Source organism: Musa acuminata, chromosome BXJ1-8 (assembly GCF_036884655.1).
Source record: "Musa acuminata AAA Group cultivar baxijiao chromosome BXJ1-8, Cavendish_Baxijiao_AAA, whole genome shotgun sequence".
Lineage (NCBI taxonomy): Eukaryota > Viridiplantae > Streptophyta > Magnoliopsida > Zingiberales > Musaceae > Musa > Musa acuminata.
Window position 1 is genome coordinate 45,855,222 of NC_088334.1, and position 15,043 is coordinate 45,870,264.

General features: G+C 35.9%; 1 protein-coding gene across 2 annotated transcripts; it reads left to right on the top strand.

Moving 5' to 3' along the window:
* The first annotated feature begins 458 nt into the window (after positions 1–458).
* Positions 459–15,038, top strand: LOC135585250 (uncharacterized). Of its 2 annotated transcripts, XM_065080185.1 has the most exons (8): positions 465–557; positions 1,090–1,183; positions 2,418–3,485; positions 3,805–3,922; positions 11,817–11,937; positions 12,551–12,610; positions 12,705–13,700; positions 13,860–15,038. In XM_065080185.1, the coding sequence occupies exons 3-8, from the start codon at positions 2,537–2,539 to the stop codon at positions 14,796–14,798; spliced, it is 3,183 nt and encodes a 1,060-aa protein (XP_064936257.1). In that variant the 5' UTR covers positions 465–557; positions 1,090–1,183; positions 2,418–2,536; the 3' UTR covers positions 14,799–15,038. The 2 variants fall into 2 exon arrangements, with proteins under 2 accessions (XP_064936256.1, XP_064936257.1); XM_065080184.1 differs by lacking the exon at positions 1,090–1,183 and having other exon boundaries at positions 459–557.
* The last annotated feature ends 5 nt before the right edge of the window (positions 15,039–15,043 follow it).

Below are 15,043 nucleotides of genomic sequence, written 5' to 3' on the forward strand. Positions count from 1 at the left end.
TGAGATCTATTAAATATGAAACGTCATTAAGGAGAATGATATGTTGTCCTGTTGTAAATATCATATTACTATATTATTTCTAAGCTTTGAAATGACAAATAACACAAAGGTAAAGGGAAAACCCAAATAACGAGAACAGGAAAACATCATATAGAAATCTAATTTTTTATATGACGTACAACAAACTAAAACAAAAATAATAAAGGGATACTTAATCCCCTAAATCGCTTGACAGAACCCATAGTTTAAAAGTTAAGATGAACTGATGTGATTCATCTTATGTTAATTTGGATTTAAATATAGTTTAATTGAATAATTATATGTATAATTATATTATTCTTTTTGTTGAATTATAAAAATTGAGTTGAAATACAATCGAGATGAAATTAAGTCAAATTTGACCTATAAAAACTTATTTATAAAAAATAAAAAAGCCAATTGAGAAACCATTAAATCACGTTTTTTTTGCCTTCGATTACTTTGCCCTAGCGGACGGAGTTCGTCGCTTCTCCCACTCTTGCGTCTCGAGGTGGCACCTCGCTGCGGCGAAACTGGCGGTATGTCTTCTCCTCCTCTTCTCCTTCTCCACCTACCATAGCGGCTTACAGTGGCAGCTATCGTCCGTGACAGTCGTGATTGCTACTGACCTTGCCTACATCTCCTTCTCTGTCTCTTTTCTTTCGGGTTCTTGCCGTTCTACTTCTTGTTCATCCTCCTATTCTTCGTTACGGGGATGGATTTCTGAAAATTGGCTGGATACGGTGGATCCCGATCGGGATTGACCGATTTTTTGTAATGTAACCCAGAATTTGGCCCAAGTTGTGGTGTTTTGCGAGCCTTGGTTAGGGTTTTTCCATCCTTACCCAACTAGTGAGTCCAGAAGTGCAACGAAGATGTCTAAAACTGAACTAGAACAACTCTAGGTGCCTCTCGCTCTTTACTAGGTCGTATATTGCATCAACCGTTGCTTGTATGTTCAGATGTAGAATCTAGATTCAGAACACGTTTATAATAGACAAACGACTGATATATTTGTTCAAGAGGAAGAGGAACTTCATAGTGAACTGAATATGCTTTTCTAATTACCAGGTTATGCAGATCAAGATCTTGTAGGTTGAAAGACGAAGCATTGTGATGAAATCTCTCTATGTTTTCCATTTCTGTGATTCCAGAATGGCAGATGGTAACGATGTGAAATTCTGCATATAGCTGATAGTTATTTTAGGGAGGAAAGGAAGATATTAAGTGAAGGTTGATACCATGAGTCACATACAGATTAGAGATGTAGTTAAAGGATAGAACTGCCAATTGGCCTAAAAATGATTATGCCTTTTTTCTCTGATAAAATTCCATCTTAAATCCTTTACGGTGCTGTATACAACTTTGCATGTGATTCTGAATAACAGGTTCTATGCCTGAATAAAGGGTGAGGGTTGTGTTAGGCTACTGACAACTTTCGTAGAACTTTTTCTAATTTACCTCCGGGAAATTCCTGTCATTTAGTAGTCTAAAAAAAATCTCAAATTGGAAGCTGTAGTCAAAAGAGCTTGTTTGACTGTCATTAGCCCTTTCCAATTTACATTTGCAGTCTCTCTAATTTGTCAATTGAAGCAGCATAACAACATCTAGCCTTTTAGTACAATCATATGTTTTCATCTTTTTTCATTATTAACTTTATTTCATAGTGGACACTTGAGAAGTAGGTTTCTGTACAAACTTCGTTTCAAGTGTAACTATTTGTCGGTTGATTGATTCAACCATTGATAAAAATAATCAACGTTGGTTTTATTTATCATTTATTTAACAATTTTAGTAATAAACGTAACCACTATATTGTTCTAATGATAGAAGAACCTCTTGTTAGCAATGCCCAAAAAAGTCTGTGCCAGCTTTCCTAAGATTCAAAGAGTCAATTTTCTCCTTTACCCACTATGAAGGTGCTGCCAAGTTCTGTAAATCAAATAGACCTAACTCCTAAGTGCATCCGTTATACTTCAAATTTTTTGACTGAATTTAAGATGGAGGATATATTGCTACTTTTTACCCAGTTGAGATCCCATCATTTCCATATGATGGCATTAGTTTCTTTGGTTAATGAAACAAAGGCAGAGACCTCTTTTAATCTCTTTTTTAAAGGAAATGAGATCAAAACCAGTAGGGAGATTATAAACTTTGTAGTATTTTTAAGAATATAATGCTAGAACAAAGGTTATTGTGCTCATTATTGGGATTTCACTTCTTTAAGGAAGCTGATGCAACGCTCCTTTGACAGTGTCTTTGTCCTGTTAACAACATTTCCACCATTTCATTAACATTGTAGAGCTACATGAATATTAGTTTCTATTGTGGAGTTATTGTTACTAATTAATTTCTTGAAGTGACTTAATTTTGGTTTCTTTTAATTTTTGTGAATGCAGGAACAGTTGCAAGGTTTATTTTAGTTTGGTAGCACACAGTAGGATGGACTTCTTTGCTGGTGAATGATCCTGTATATAAGAGTTCACAAAACAGGATTTGATATTTTCTGGTTAAAAGCATGAACAACAATCGTCTTGGTCCTGATGTCCCTCTCAGGAAGTTGATACTATTGGCTTCCAGAAATGATTCAGAACTACAATTTATGTCTGAAGTATCTAGAAAAAGAAAAGATATGGATTCACTTCCTGATAATAAGATATGCAATATCGTGTTCCATTCAGGAAATCTGAGTCAGCACATAGAGCACCTGCCACCTACAGATTCAACATTGCCACTTCCTGGACTTACACCTTCATTAGGGGCTTCTCAGTCCAGAACTCAAGGATTTCCTTATGACAATGAGTTTATTTCTTCAAGACCTACCAATGCACAATCTCACTTTGGTGACCACCCAGTTTGTAGTATGACTAGTACATTAGGAAGCATATATATGAAAGGCGCAACTTTTATGGAATCTGCAAATAATAGTTCTGATTCCTTTGCACTCCAACAAAATGGACAATTTGTTATGGCAAATGTAACTGCTCCACAAGTTTCTGTTTCAACTGATGCAAGAAGTTCCACTGATGGTATTGGCAGGCAAGCAGAATTAAGTAATCTGCAGTCATACGTTGGGATGAATCTGGGCCATATTAATCAAAACATAAGTTGCACGGAGGCATATCTGACTGCTCAGGGATCATATACTGGCATGAACTTAGGATATGAGAACCGTGATTTTACAAGTAAACCACTTTCATGCTCTATGCCTTCTCCATGTTTACAATCTGTTGAACCATCCAAAATGAAGTTGTTTAATAAGTGTTCTGACTTGGATGGGGAAAGCCTTGTTAAGGATTTCAAAGAAAGTGACATAACTAGAACAAACGGCTGTTGTCACTATACAGATATTGCTGATGATAGTAGTACCACAAAAGACACTCCAAATTCTGCAGAATCATATTCAGTCAACAAGGGAAAAGAGGATCGTGGTTCTCACCAGAATCCTAGGACCTACATAACACAAAGTAATCATCTTAACCACCTAAATTTTAGCAATAAAGAGCAGACCCAGAAAGTCATGAATCACACATCTGTTCCTGTAGATTCTTCTAATCATGAAAAAAAAACATTTATAAGATGATTAAAAACATATTTCTGTGGCTTATGAATAGTTTTGAAATAATAGCTCTAATGGTTCAGTTTTGAAACAATTATTTCTAATGGTTTCTGAAACAATAGTTTTGAAAGATACTGATGATTCAAAACGCAAGAATAAAAATTATTCCCTAGAGAGCCAAATTTCAGTAGTTGAGTTTTCTGATGATCTGCCTTCTCATAATTCAGATGAACAGATCAAGTCTGTTGCTGAAAAGAATTCTTCAGTTCATACTGAAAAGCTGTGGGATGGGTCACTTCAACTAAACACTTCCACAACTGTGTCTACAGTTGCCTTCTTTAAGAGGTTCCTTAATTTACTTGAATCTTATCTTACTGTGGCATATGAGTATATTTACATATACGTTCAACGATTTGATTCTCTTCCATGGATTGTCATGTCTATTCAACTCATTTGTTTATGCTAGCATAGTCTTTCTCTAGAAACCGAAGTTTTTCGTAGAGTTTGTACTGAGTTTAACAACTAGTTTTGGTTGATGTGGTAAATTTTGGAGTGATATACTGACTTGAAATGCAAAGAGTCATCAGAGAGGGTATGCACTAGTTGTTATGATGTTAGTTTATAGGCTCTTGTGACTAGTGTTTTTAAAAGCGTCAGGCGCTAAGGTCCCGAAATGTTTGAGACGCTAGACACCCACCCGAGCAAAGCGAGACACACCGGAATATTAAATTTTAAATAATATATTATGATTGATAAATATGATCATAAAAATAAAAATGACATATCAAATTGAAATCATATAAACAATGACACATCTTTGTAATGCTTTCATATCAATGTGATATATATGGCTAAACAGAAATATGCTAAACAGGTTTCTAGCCAATGTTAATGGTTCTAATCGGTGCTAAACAATTCTAAAGAGTGGATCAATATGGTGCTTAACAGTTCTAACCAATGCTAAACTGTTCTAAAGAGGGAACCGAGAAGAGGAGCATCCGGTGGTTGTGGAGGAAGATGGGGGAAGGAGAGGGCAGCGGATGAAGTTGTGGATGAATGTAGCGACGCACCGATGACGGACATTTGGTTTCACTTCGGGTTTGTCTCACTAGGTCGGACGTGGGTTTTGTGTTGTGATACATTAGTTTGTTCAATTGAACTAACTTGTTCTTCCAATCAAATCAAGCTTGAACCCAGACTCAACGTCACTTGGGTGCTCGCTCGAGTCGCCCAATGCCTGGGCTTAAGTGAGTGCCCAAGAAACACCATTGAAATGCCTCGCCTGGAGGTTTTGCAAATTGCTTGGACCTTGCCTCGCCCGAGTGCCTTTTGAAAACACTACATGTGACCCATATCATCACCACTCAGGACTTTTCTTTGTCAGTTCGGAGTTGGCTGAGGGTTTTAGTTTCATCTTATGGAAGAGATGAAATATTTATGATTGGCATGGGTCCGCAAGAGTTGCATTTGAGCTGGTATGGACTATGAGCCATGCTGGCCCTATGTTAGTCTGAGTTCATTTTGGTACCATATCAGTAAGGAATGTGCTGGATAGCATGAATTGCAATGGCCAAACACATGCATTCCATGGGTTGGCTATGGAGCAATTCTGCTAATTCGTCAAAATACATTGATGGCTATCAGATGGCTACCTATGAAATTGGTCCTATAACACTAGGAAGAGAAGCCTAAGCTGGTGAGAGATCTGCATGGGAACCCAAAATACTAGTTGATGGCTTGAAGGATTTCATCATGTTGGTTACAATAAAATATAATGCAACAAAGGAAAAAATCATATAGAATTACCAGAATCCGGGAAGAGTGCAGTAGGAAATGACAATCTTATTTTAAGGAGACAAATTCATGTGAATACTAATTATCCAAGCACCACAAGAAGAAAAAAGTTTATATGTAGTCATCTACAAAGGATGTCATACATACCATGTAATTCTAGTATACAAGTAGTCAATAGAAAGTCTGCTCAAAATTCAACAAAAGATTAGTAAAAAAACCTTGTTGTGAATGATGAGGGGAGGTAAATTGGCTAATCTCTAGATTGCTGTAACCATGTAGCGGCAACCAATCTGATGTCTTGGATTGTACACAGCCTAAACAAATGAAAAAAATTGCCTATTATATTGCGCATGGAAGTTTGTTGCATTGATACCTTTAATAGGCAAAGAGAGGTTAACTAAGAAGGATATGAAGGTTTGCAGCCTCATATGTTCCATAACCACTAAACTTTCAAATATATGATAATGGTGTCTAATAAAGAATAAAAAAACAAAAACTTAAGTTATGCTTCTGACACCACATTAGGCCACAAAAACAGAACTAATGAATAACCAAGGAAGCAGCACAAGAATCTGCAGGTACATGAAGAGTAGCATTGTTAATGTTGACCTCACGATCATCTTAATATGCACAATGGTTGCTGGCAGTCTGCTGCCATAAAATTGATCCAGTTCTGCTAAAGGAAGAGGAACATAAAACTTTAGTGACCATTCATATCAGTAACTTGATGGTTAAGTAATAAAGTAGAAAATAAGTTTCGATTCACCATATTAAATAAAGACCTCTAACCTCAGAGATAAGCACTCCCATCTAACAGGAGTAAAACTATAATTCATCACGTACACTATCTTTCATTCTGCAATCAGATGTATACTGAATTCAGGTCTCAAGGGAGTGAAGGCTTGTGTTAGAAGAGGTCATATTATAGGTACTTTATGATAAAACTTAACATGGAATTTGTTTTTTATGTTGGTTTACTATCTAGACCTCAAATATTTTATTGATTTACTAACTTGTCTCACTAGAGTTTCTTTTATGCTCTTATTTGCACAAAGTTGATTGATGGAATCATGGAACTAAAAGATATACGTGGAGGCTTGTAGCTCTTAAGTGATTAGATTCCCTTAAGCCATATGCATGTCCAAGAACAATTAAGAAAGGTGAATGTGGGTGTGGCTCTCAAAGTATCATATAGGTTTAATTATAATCATTGCTGAAGGTAATCTTAGTTACTAAAACAAGCACAATTCAGGAAAGCAAACCGTTGAGTAACATGAATGCTATCAGTGAGATGAATTATGAAGGTTAATTGTTCTCAAATATTCAAATTGAATAACATAACTTCTTCCTCTGACTCTTTTTACTCTAGTTTGGAGAGTAGCCTTGCTTCATTTCAACTACGAATAAAACTAAGTTGCTTTGAAAACAAAGTCATTCAAACTTTGGTAAAGCCAGGACTCAAAGAATTCAGTTGTTTTACAGCATCATTGCCAATTTCAAAGATTAAATTATCATGTTTTGAAATCCTTGTTAAAATTTCTGTAGTACACTCTTCAATAATGAACTTAAGAAGGGAATGTGGCAGTTAACTGTGCAGGTTTACGACTTTGCGTATATGTTTCGCTACCAATGATTAATCTGAACCGACTTCAGAGACTTGGTTTTTCATGTATAAATCAGAGCCTACCAAAATTAGGAGAGTTTAAAGTAAAGGCACATCAAAACAAGAGTTAAATTAATAAGTGATTGTGGTCTTAGTAGTTTAAATATGCAGTGATTTTTAGATCATTGTGTATTATTTTTTATTTGTTTTACAAAATTTGCTCTTTGGTGGAGGTATATTTGGGACTGATAGAGTCTCTGACTATAGTTTCATAATTGCTGGTCGTGTTCAAATGTGTTTGGAGATTCAGTATCTTGTGGCCTATATTTTTGAAGGATTTAAACATATTTTATATAAGATTAAGGTTCAAGAACTCACCTTACAAATTAATTGGATTTGTATGTTAGACTTAAGATAACATAGGTTTGACTTCCAAATAACGAGTTCTGGTGAAGTCAGAGCATATGGCATGGTTCCACCATTAGAATAATTTGAAATGACTAAAATTTGAAGTAATAAGATGCTATTGTCTACTTTTATCAAATTACTTATCATGGAATGAACTGAAAGATTCTGCATTATCTTCAGGCTCTTGACTTACCCAACAGTTGGTAGGCCTAGGGAAATCTAGTATTCTACCAGCTTATTGAAATGATAGCTCTTTGTTCTTTTGGCAGTTCATCTAATCAGCACAACCTTATGATTCTAAATCTTTAATCAATTAACGTGCCAACTGACTAAGTTCAAAATTTTAGAAAACATTTTAATTTTTTAAGAGCTCTGAGTATACAAACATATGGGTGATTGTGTTGCCTCATATTCAAATTCAATCAATCAAATCAGTTTTAGAAGATCTAGAAAGGTCCAATGAAGATTAAATTCAATGTAAATTGAAACATTTTGAAATTTTTTTATGGGAATTCTGATGAGTCATTTGTATATTTAATCCAATTTGAATAACAAAATAAGGTTTATTTTTCAGGATATTTAGACATCTTTATTTGGAGCAGAATATTTAAAATAGTTTGGCTGAGTTATACAAACAATGTAGTTTTAGCTTTAATGACTGGTTACTTAACTGCACGTGTTATAAAGAACTAGTTGCTACCAGAGGCAAATTGTTTATAGATCATATTTTCAATAGAATTCAATGCTTTAAAACACTTTTTCTTCATTTTAAATTAGTTCCAGTTGCTTAAATCCACTCTGGAAATTGGATTGAATCTCTCCAAAGGTTCAAGAAACTGAAAAGTATAAGATCTGAAGACTAATTTGAGATCAATAGCCGTCAGCCATCAAATTAAAAATTTCAAGTTTAATAACAAACTTAATGCACTCAAAAGTTAATCAAATTTGTTCTGGAGGTTGTGTAAACATCATAGTTTTATACACAACATTTAATTGGATTATTGTGCCAAAGTTTAGGTGCTCAGGAATCGGTTTGAATTAAGGATTGCTATATAATGGCATGGGAGCGTGCTAATACTTCTTTGGCATGGTACGATTTCATATCTTCAATCAACACACCCTTGTACCGGTCAGCACAAGCTAAAAGTTAGCCTACCATTTGTTGGCATCCATGACCCAAATTGTCATGGTGCCTAATGACCATTTTAGATCATTACGTTTTGGCATGACACTCCTCTCAAGCAATATAGGAAGAAGTGGGTTTATTTATCAGCTGCTTTGGTCCAAGTTAATCTAGTTAGAAATTAGAACTTTACATTAGGTTCCACAAAATAACCAATATGATACTTTTAATTATGATACTTTTACAATTTATTTTGTTCCTTATGTTAGATCCCTTGTATTCTACACAGTCTGCTGGTTGGCCAGGGCAATTTGTTAACTTGCCACTTGGAAATTATTTAAAGGGCCATTGTAACACAGAATTGTGTTGGAATGATAAACTTGATATTTAGGCCCTCTCAATTATTAAAGGAATTAATTCAAGGATTCTCGTACATTTAATTTTTTAAATATGAAAGTTTACATATCTGCATCCCGGCATTCATACTTGAACGTTCCCAACCTTTAGCTAAAATTACTACTTAAGAAGTTGGCCAGAAACAAACTGATCAAAAAATTCTTTGAATCATCTGAGTTATTTGAGCATTGCTCCAAAGATCTGCCCAAGTTTTGCAAGTTTATCAAAAAAATCTGTCAATTTAAATGCTTCTTCAATTCTCTAGAGTCATTAAAATTCAACATCATGCAATTACCTTTGATTCCTTTCATAGGAACTGGAGATCTGATCAAATTGGTAAAAAACAACCATTACATTGTTTACCTGATTGATTACTTGTCTTTTAAAGGTTGCTGGATATTATGGGTCAAGTAACTCTGTCAATATTTGGTGAACATGTGCAACTTAAATTTTGAACTTCACTTTTGCCATATTGAAGGGTTAACAAATATTTAAATCAAAGATGATTAAGAAATAAAAATTGATAGGTTTTGCAGATTGATATCAATTTTTCAAAAATAATTTCACTCACGCCCAACATTTACGATGAGCTGTTATTCTGCAGTTGTAACTGCACTAAATTCAACTAGTCTCCCTCTTTGTGAAACCAAATGAGCTAACTTATGAGTAATGAAAATCTTATAGATCTTAATGCTTTATGCAGCCTTCAGGCTCCCTAAAAGGATCAGAAATACCACCATGAAAATCAATTTTTGCTTAACATTGAAACATGATATCAAGGGCCATGCCAATTAATTAGATAAGTCAGAAATCTGAGAACCATTTTATTTTTTTAAAAAAATCTATGAATATATACAAAGAGAAATTATCAACTTTAATGCCCCATGATAGTATATTTGCCTCAAAGAGACAGTTACAGGCATATTATAAACATCGAGAAGTATGTGCTCCTTTAAATGTATTGTTCATATGCATGTTCTAAAAAAAAAGGAGAAGAGCAACTCAGTGTGTTTTTCGAACTATAGTTATGTGGTATAAATCACCAATCATCTCCCTTCATTTAACCCCATAAAGGTACTGTCAAAAGTCAACAAATTCTATTGGAATCAAGTTGTTCTTGGTGCCTACTTCTCGATGGTCCATGCAGGTTACTTTTAAGCTTTTTGGGATCTATGTTATCTTTCGTCTAGTATATTACTTTTCTAAATCCATAAGAGTAAGCCGTGTGAATCTTAAAGTCACCAATGCAAGTAGTTTGAAGATGGAGTGGATCATAGTCATTGGCGGGCATTAAATTTTAACTTATTTCAGAGTTCTATGCAGCAACTAAAAGGAATTATGATCAGTGAATTGTAACCAAAATGTGTGTTCACACAGGATAGTGCAAGAGAGAGGCCTTTGTTATACCAGACAATTTTAGATGAAGAAAAAGATATCCACAAAACAGAACTTTTACATGGCGGCTGAAATCATGCCCTAATTGTCCCTAGAAGAATCTTAAGTTCCTTTTTGCTTTGAGTTTTTTTTTCAAATTAATGACCTTTTACATATAATCCCTATTTTTCTCTCTTTGATTATAAAAATCTCTTTCCTTTGCTTTATTTGCAATTTGAAACATTGATTTCTCATGAAATCTAGAAAAAGACTTTGCAATTGCAATTGCAATCTGCTACTGTTAATCCGCTACCTTCAACGAGAGACTGTCAAAATTTTGTGAATAGTTATTTGCTTCTGTTATATCTTTTTAAAATTTATGACAGTTAATTATAATATTCTAACCATCTTCATTTCTTCCATCTCCTCTTCCTCCATTGTTTCCATTGCTGCCTCATGTGACTTGCTTCATTATCAGTATCACTTCAACTTCATTTCCATTGCTTTCCCACCTCACATGCATGCACCATCTTCAGCAATGCTGTCCGTCCTCCTCGACCTCAACTATTACCACCTGGCTACCTCCTCTGTAGCCACTAGTTGCTGGTTCTCCTATGCTATCTTGCATGATTGAACCTTTGTGGTTGATTCAAAAAAAATTGTGCTGAAAGTTCTGTTCATTATTTGTCAAATATGCAATGCACAAAGCATCTGAAAGTCGTTATCTAGCAAATAAATAATATCAACCGAAAATGGTCATACAAGAACATGATAAGCTACTAATTTGATCAAAAGTGACTATTTATCGGACCTAGGAACGCATGTTGCATCAGTGTTACACCCAAAGAACCTTAAAAGCAAAATCCTTGCAACAGTTGTGATGATCATAATTGGTTGTAGATATTAGCTATTAGCTTCTCAGAAGTTTTATATGCTTCTTGGTACTAAACCATGCTATGTGCAATTTTTGTGATAGGTAAATACAAAATATGGTTGAGACCCAGAAGTCCTGCACATGTAATACAAACTTTGATCTAGACAATTAATACTAAGCATTAATCAAGTTGTCCGGCATGTCATTGGTCATGTTTTGATCTTTTGTCACTCACAAGCTTTTCAGGGTACTCTTAAGCTCGAAAACTAAAACTCAAAAAATTATTCAAGAACTTCCTTTACACACCGAACTAATCAGTATGAAGAACTTTCAAAGAAGTTATATCTCCATATAAATTAAATGTGAAAAGAGTATGTCAAGGTGGTTTACTCTATAAAACTAATGCCTCTGCAAGTGCATGGCATGGAGGCCGTGCGGAGTGTACATGTGCTGCATAACAGCATATGCCATGCTGGCCAAGGACCACTGACCGTTATTGGATTGATACAGCTGATCTTTGTTGTCCTCTTCATGCTCAGTATTACACAAATTCAGTGAAAATCTCAGTGGAGCATTCAGTCCACTTTTTTCACCCTGAATATTTTGTGAAGAAAAGTGTTCCATGTACTTTTCCATGCTATTTCTTCTCACTGCTCCTTTTTTGTAGTGGTGAGAAGGCTCAAGATATAAGATGGTGCGACCTTTTGGAAGTTAAAGGAAAAGTGAGACTGCAGGCATTTGAAAAATTTATTCAGGAGCTTCCTCGCTCTCGAACACGTGCTTTAATGGTGGGATTTTTTTTGAATAATCAGTAAATGACAAGAGCTGGCTTGCAAAATGATCTGTAGAATCTACCTAATTTGCTAAATTTAGTGTGCCTGTGATAAATTTTGCACAAGTTACTAATTTGGAAATAAGAAACATTTTGTTATAAGCTCCATAATGACTATATTCATGCATTGTATATACATGCATTTATGTAGGAGTTTCTTGGTTTTGTGATTAGTCTCATTTATAGATCATGTAGCTAATGCATGGGATTTAAAATGAGTATGCCTGGTAAAGAAATCTTTCATTTAAGTGATTGATCAAGAAAATCAAGTTCCTTAAACATAAAGTTCCTTAAACATACTATTGTATTTGCAAGTGCGTGTTGAAAATTTATAGATCAATTGTCTAATTTGCATATTTCTAAGACCTATTTGCTATTTGATTCTCAAGGTTATGATATTTCCACCATCAAGCCATGCTCGGAAAGAATAAGCCAGTGAAAACTTAAAAAGTCTTTTCTGCGATGATGATTTTGTGTCTAATCAAGAATTTTTAAATTGCTCTAATTAATTATTCTATCTGGTGAATGCTGATATCAGTCTGCATTCTTCAATATGTCATGTGCTTCAGGTGATTTCCCTATGTTGGAAAGCTGGGTCATCCATATCTGGCCTGACAGGTATGAAGGAGGTAATGCCAAAAACCTTTGTCAGGAATTTAGTTTTTCACTAGCAATTTTGACCATATTAAATTGTTGGTACTGCAAAATTTTATCTGATTACAGGTTGCTAAAGTTTACCAAGAGAGTGAGAGGGTAGGGTTTGCACAGATCTGTCCTGGCATTGATCTTTATGTCTGTCCTCGAAGTGAGACCATAATAACAATACTTGCAAAATTTGGTTTCTTCAAGGGCATGGCAGCAGTTGAAGAAGATCAGAATTCTCTAATTGGTTGCGTTGTATGGCGTAGAGGCTGTCAGTCTTTGGATTCTGCTTCAAAAGCATCAGATAGAAAAATAAATTCTTTAGTAGAGAAGGCACTTAGCTCATCCGAGGAGATTCTAGAAACAAATTCTCCAGTACTAAAAAAGCAGGATGAGCATAGTAAACAAACTCTCCTAGGCACAAGACAACATGATGGTATGCAGTGCCAACACTTACCTGAAACTAGGTCCAATAATGCTGACAATGCAAGTCATATGAGAACTGAAATCAAGTCAAGAGAAAGTTCATCTGTTGACTTGAGTTCAAAATCAGTTAGTGTCTTGCATATTGCCTCTTCACTACCTTATAACTCTCCTATTGCTCCAGTTCAAATTTCTCCTCCACAAAAGCAGGAATTGAGGTCGAAGGAATGCTTAAAGAATCCTCTATTGTGTGCTGTCGAAGGAAGACAAACTGTCCTTGGTTCAGAACCAGCAAGATCACTTCTCTTGCATTCATCTCAAATGCTCCCAGAAAGTCATCAGAGGAACATTACATGCAGCGAAAGTTCAACTTATCCTAGTAGTTATCCTGATACTCTTATGCAGTCAGCTCCTTCAATGCCGTCTGGTTCTATTCCTGTTCGACTACAAACAACACAAAAACCTTTCTCAAGTTCTCAAGAGGACCCTACATCAAGTGTTTCAAAGGATGAAAATTATATAATGCACTTCAAAAAATCAGAAGCTCCTGCAACAAGTTCTGAACCAAGCCAAACCACTCTTCCTGGACCACCTCCTTTGCCACCAGAAGTTCTCAAGCGAATCATTCAAGCTAGAGCAGCTGCTGTGGCTAAGGTTAGTACATCTAAAAGTACACACTTAAGCTTTTTCCTTAACTCTCTTTTATTCTTGGATTGCTGCCTCGCATCCAGCCTCTCTTTTATTCATGGATTGTGTACATCTAAAAGTACACACTTGAGCTTCTCCTTAGCTCTCCTTAACTCTCTTTTGCAGGAAACTAATGAAGGTGTTGTCATGGTTGAAATCCCTGTTGGGCATGTTTCTGAACCAAAGAAATTTTCCATGGTTATTGGGCCAAGTCCTGTTCTTCCTGGACCACCTTTGTCGCTGCCACAATCTTTGAGTGTCTGTCCAAGCCCTGTCGATGTGGATGATTTACCAGAATTCGACTTCAGTTCAACATCCAAATTTATAGAATCCCCAGGAAACACATATCCTTGGTCCAGTTATCGTATCTCAGAAGTTCATCCATTCAATAAGCAACTCCCAAGTGATATGGGCCATAATTTAACACCTCATGGATCAACTACTATGCAGCCTATAGAAGCTAGTCAAAGACATCAGTTTTCATATTTTCCGGGAGAGGCAACAAACTACTATCAAGAGAGTCCCAAACGAACAAAATTTCAGAAGCCCATTGTAGATAACAAGGTTGTAGTCAGGACTTCACTGTCATGTGATCAACCATCTTTAGATGCTGATCAGGGTTCAATTGACCCAAGATATAGTAGCAGTTCTCTAAGAAAGTATTGCTGGGATGATGATGATGATGATGATATGCCTGAGTGGTGTCCCCCAGATCTAGAACATGTTGACCGAACCCAAGCAACCACTGCTGTCAATCTGTCATCCCCTGTGCATAATTGGGACTTCGAATTTGCAAGGCGGCGTTCCTTCATCTCTCCGCTCTCAACATCTTCATGCCCCACAGGAATCCACAGTCTTCCTCGTGGTTACCTGCATGGAAGACAAGGTTCTTCTCCCCTCAACCACAATCCCACTGCACCAGTTCATACGAGATCAGCTGCTGGATTTTATCATTCCATTCAAAGGACACCTTTAGTGCAACATGTAACCAATTTGTCCGGCTATCAGACCAGCATGAGCAACAAGATACCTTCAGATATCGGCAATAGGTTTCGAAGGCCTTGACGATTGTCGACTCGGGTTCACATGGCTGAAAATCCACCTGTCAAGCTCTATTTTGCGTACATATTTAACTTGTAGAAATTAAGAGATATCTAAATTGTGCAGACATGTGAGGATGTGTTGTGCTGAAAGCCTTGTAGAGTTGGTAATGCTGTTAAAGTTGTTTTAGGATCCTTCTGAGCTTGGCTATAGTTATATATATCATTAGATGTTATCTCAAAGGCTCCTTTGAGATTGTTCCAAGTAGC

Coding starts and splice junctions, on each gene's coding strand:
- LOC135585250 (XM_065080184.1), top strand. CDS start 2,537: ATGAACAACAATCGTCTTGGTCCTGATGTCCCTCTCAGGAAGTTGATA. Junction 3,486..3,804: donor TAGGACCTACATAACACAAA/GTAATCATCTTA, acceptor CTCATAATTCAG/ATGAACAGATCAAGTCTGTT. Junction 11,938..12,550: donor CTCGAACACGTGCTTTAATG/GTGGGATTTTTT, acceptor CATGTGCTTCAG/GTGATTTCCCTATGTTGGAA.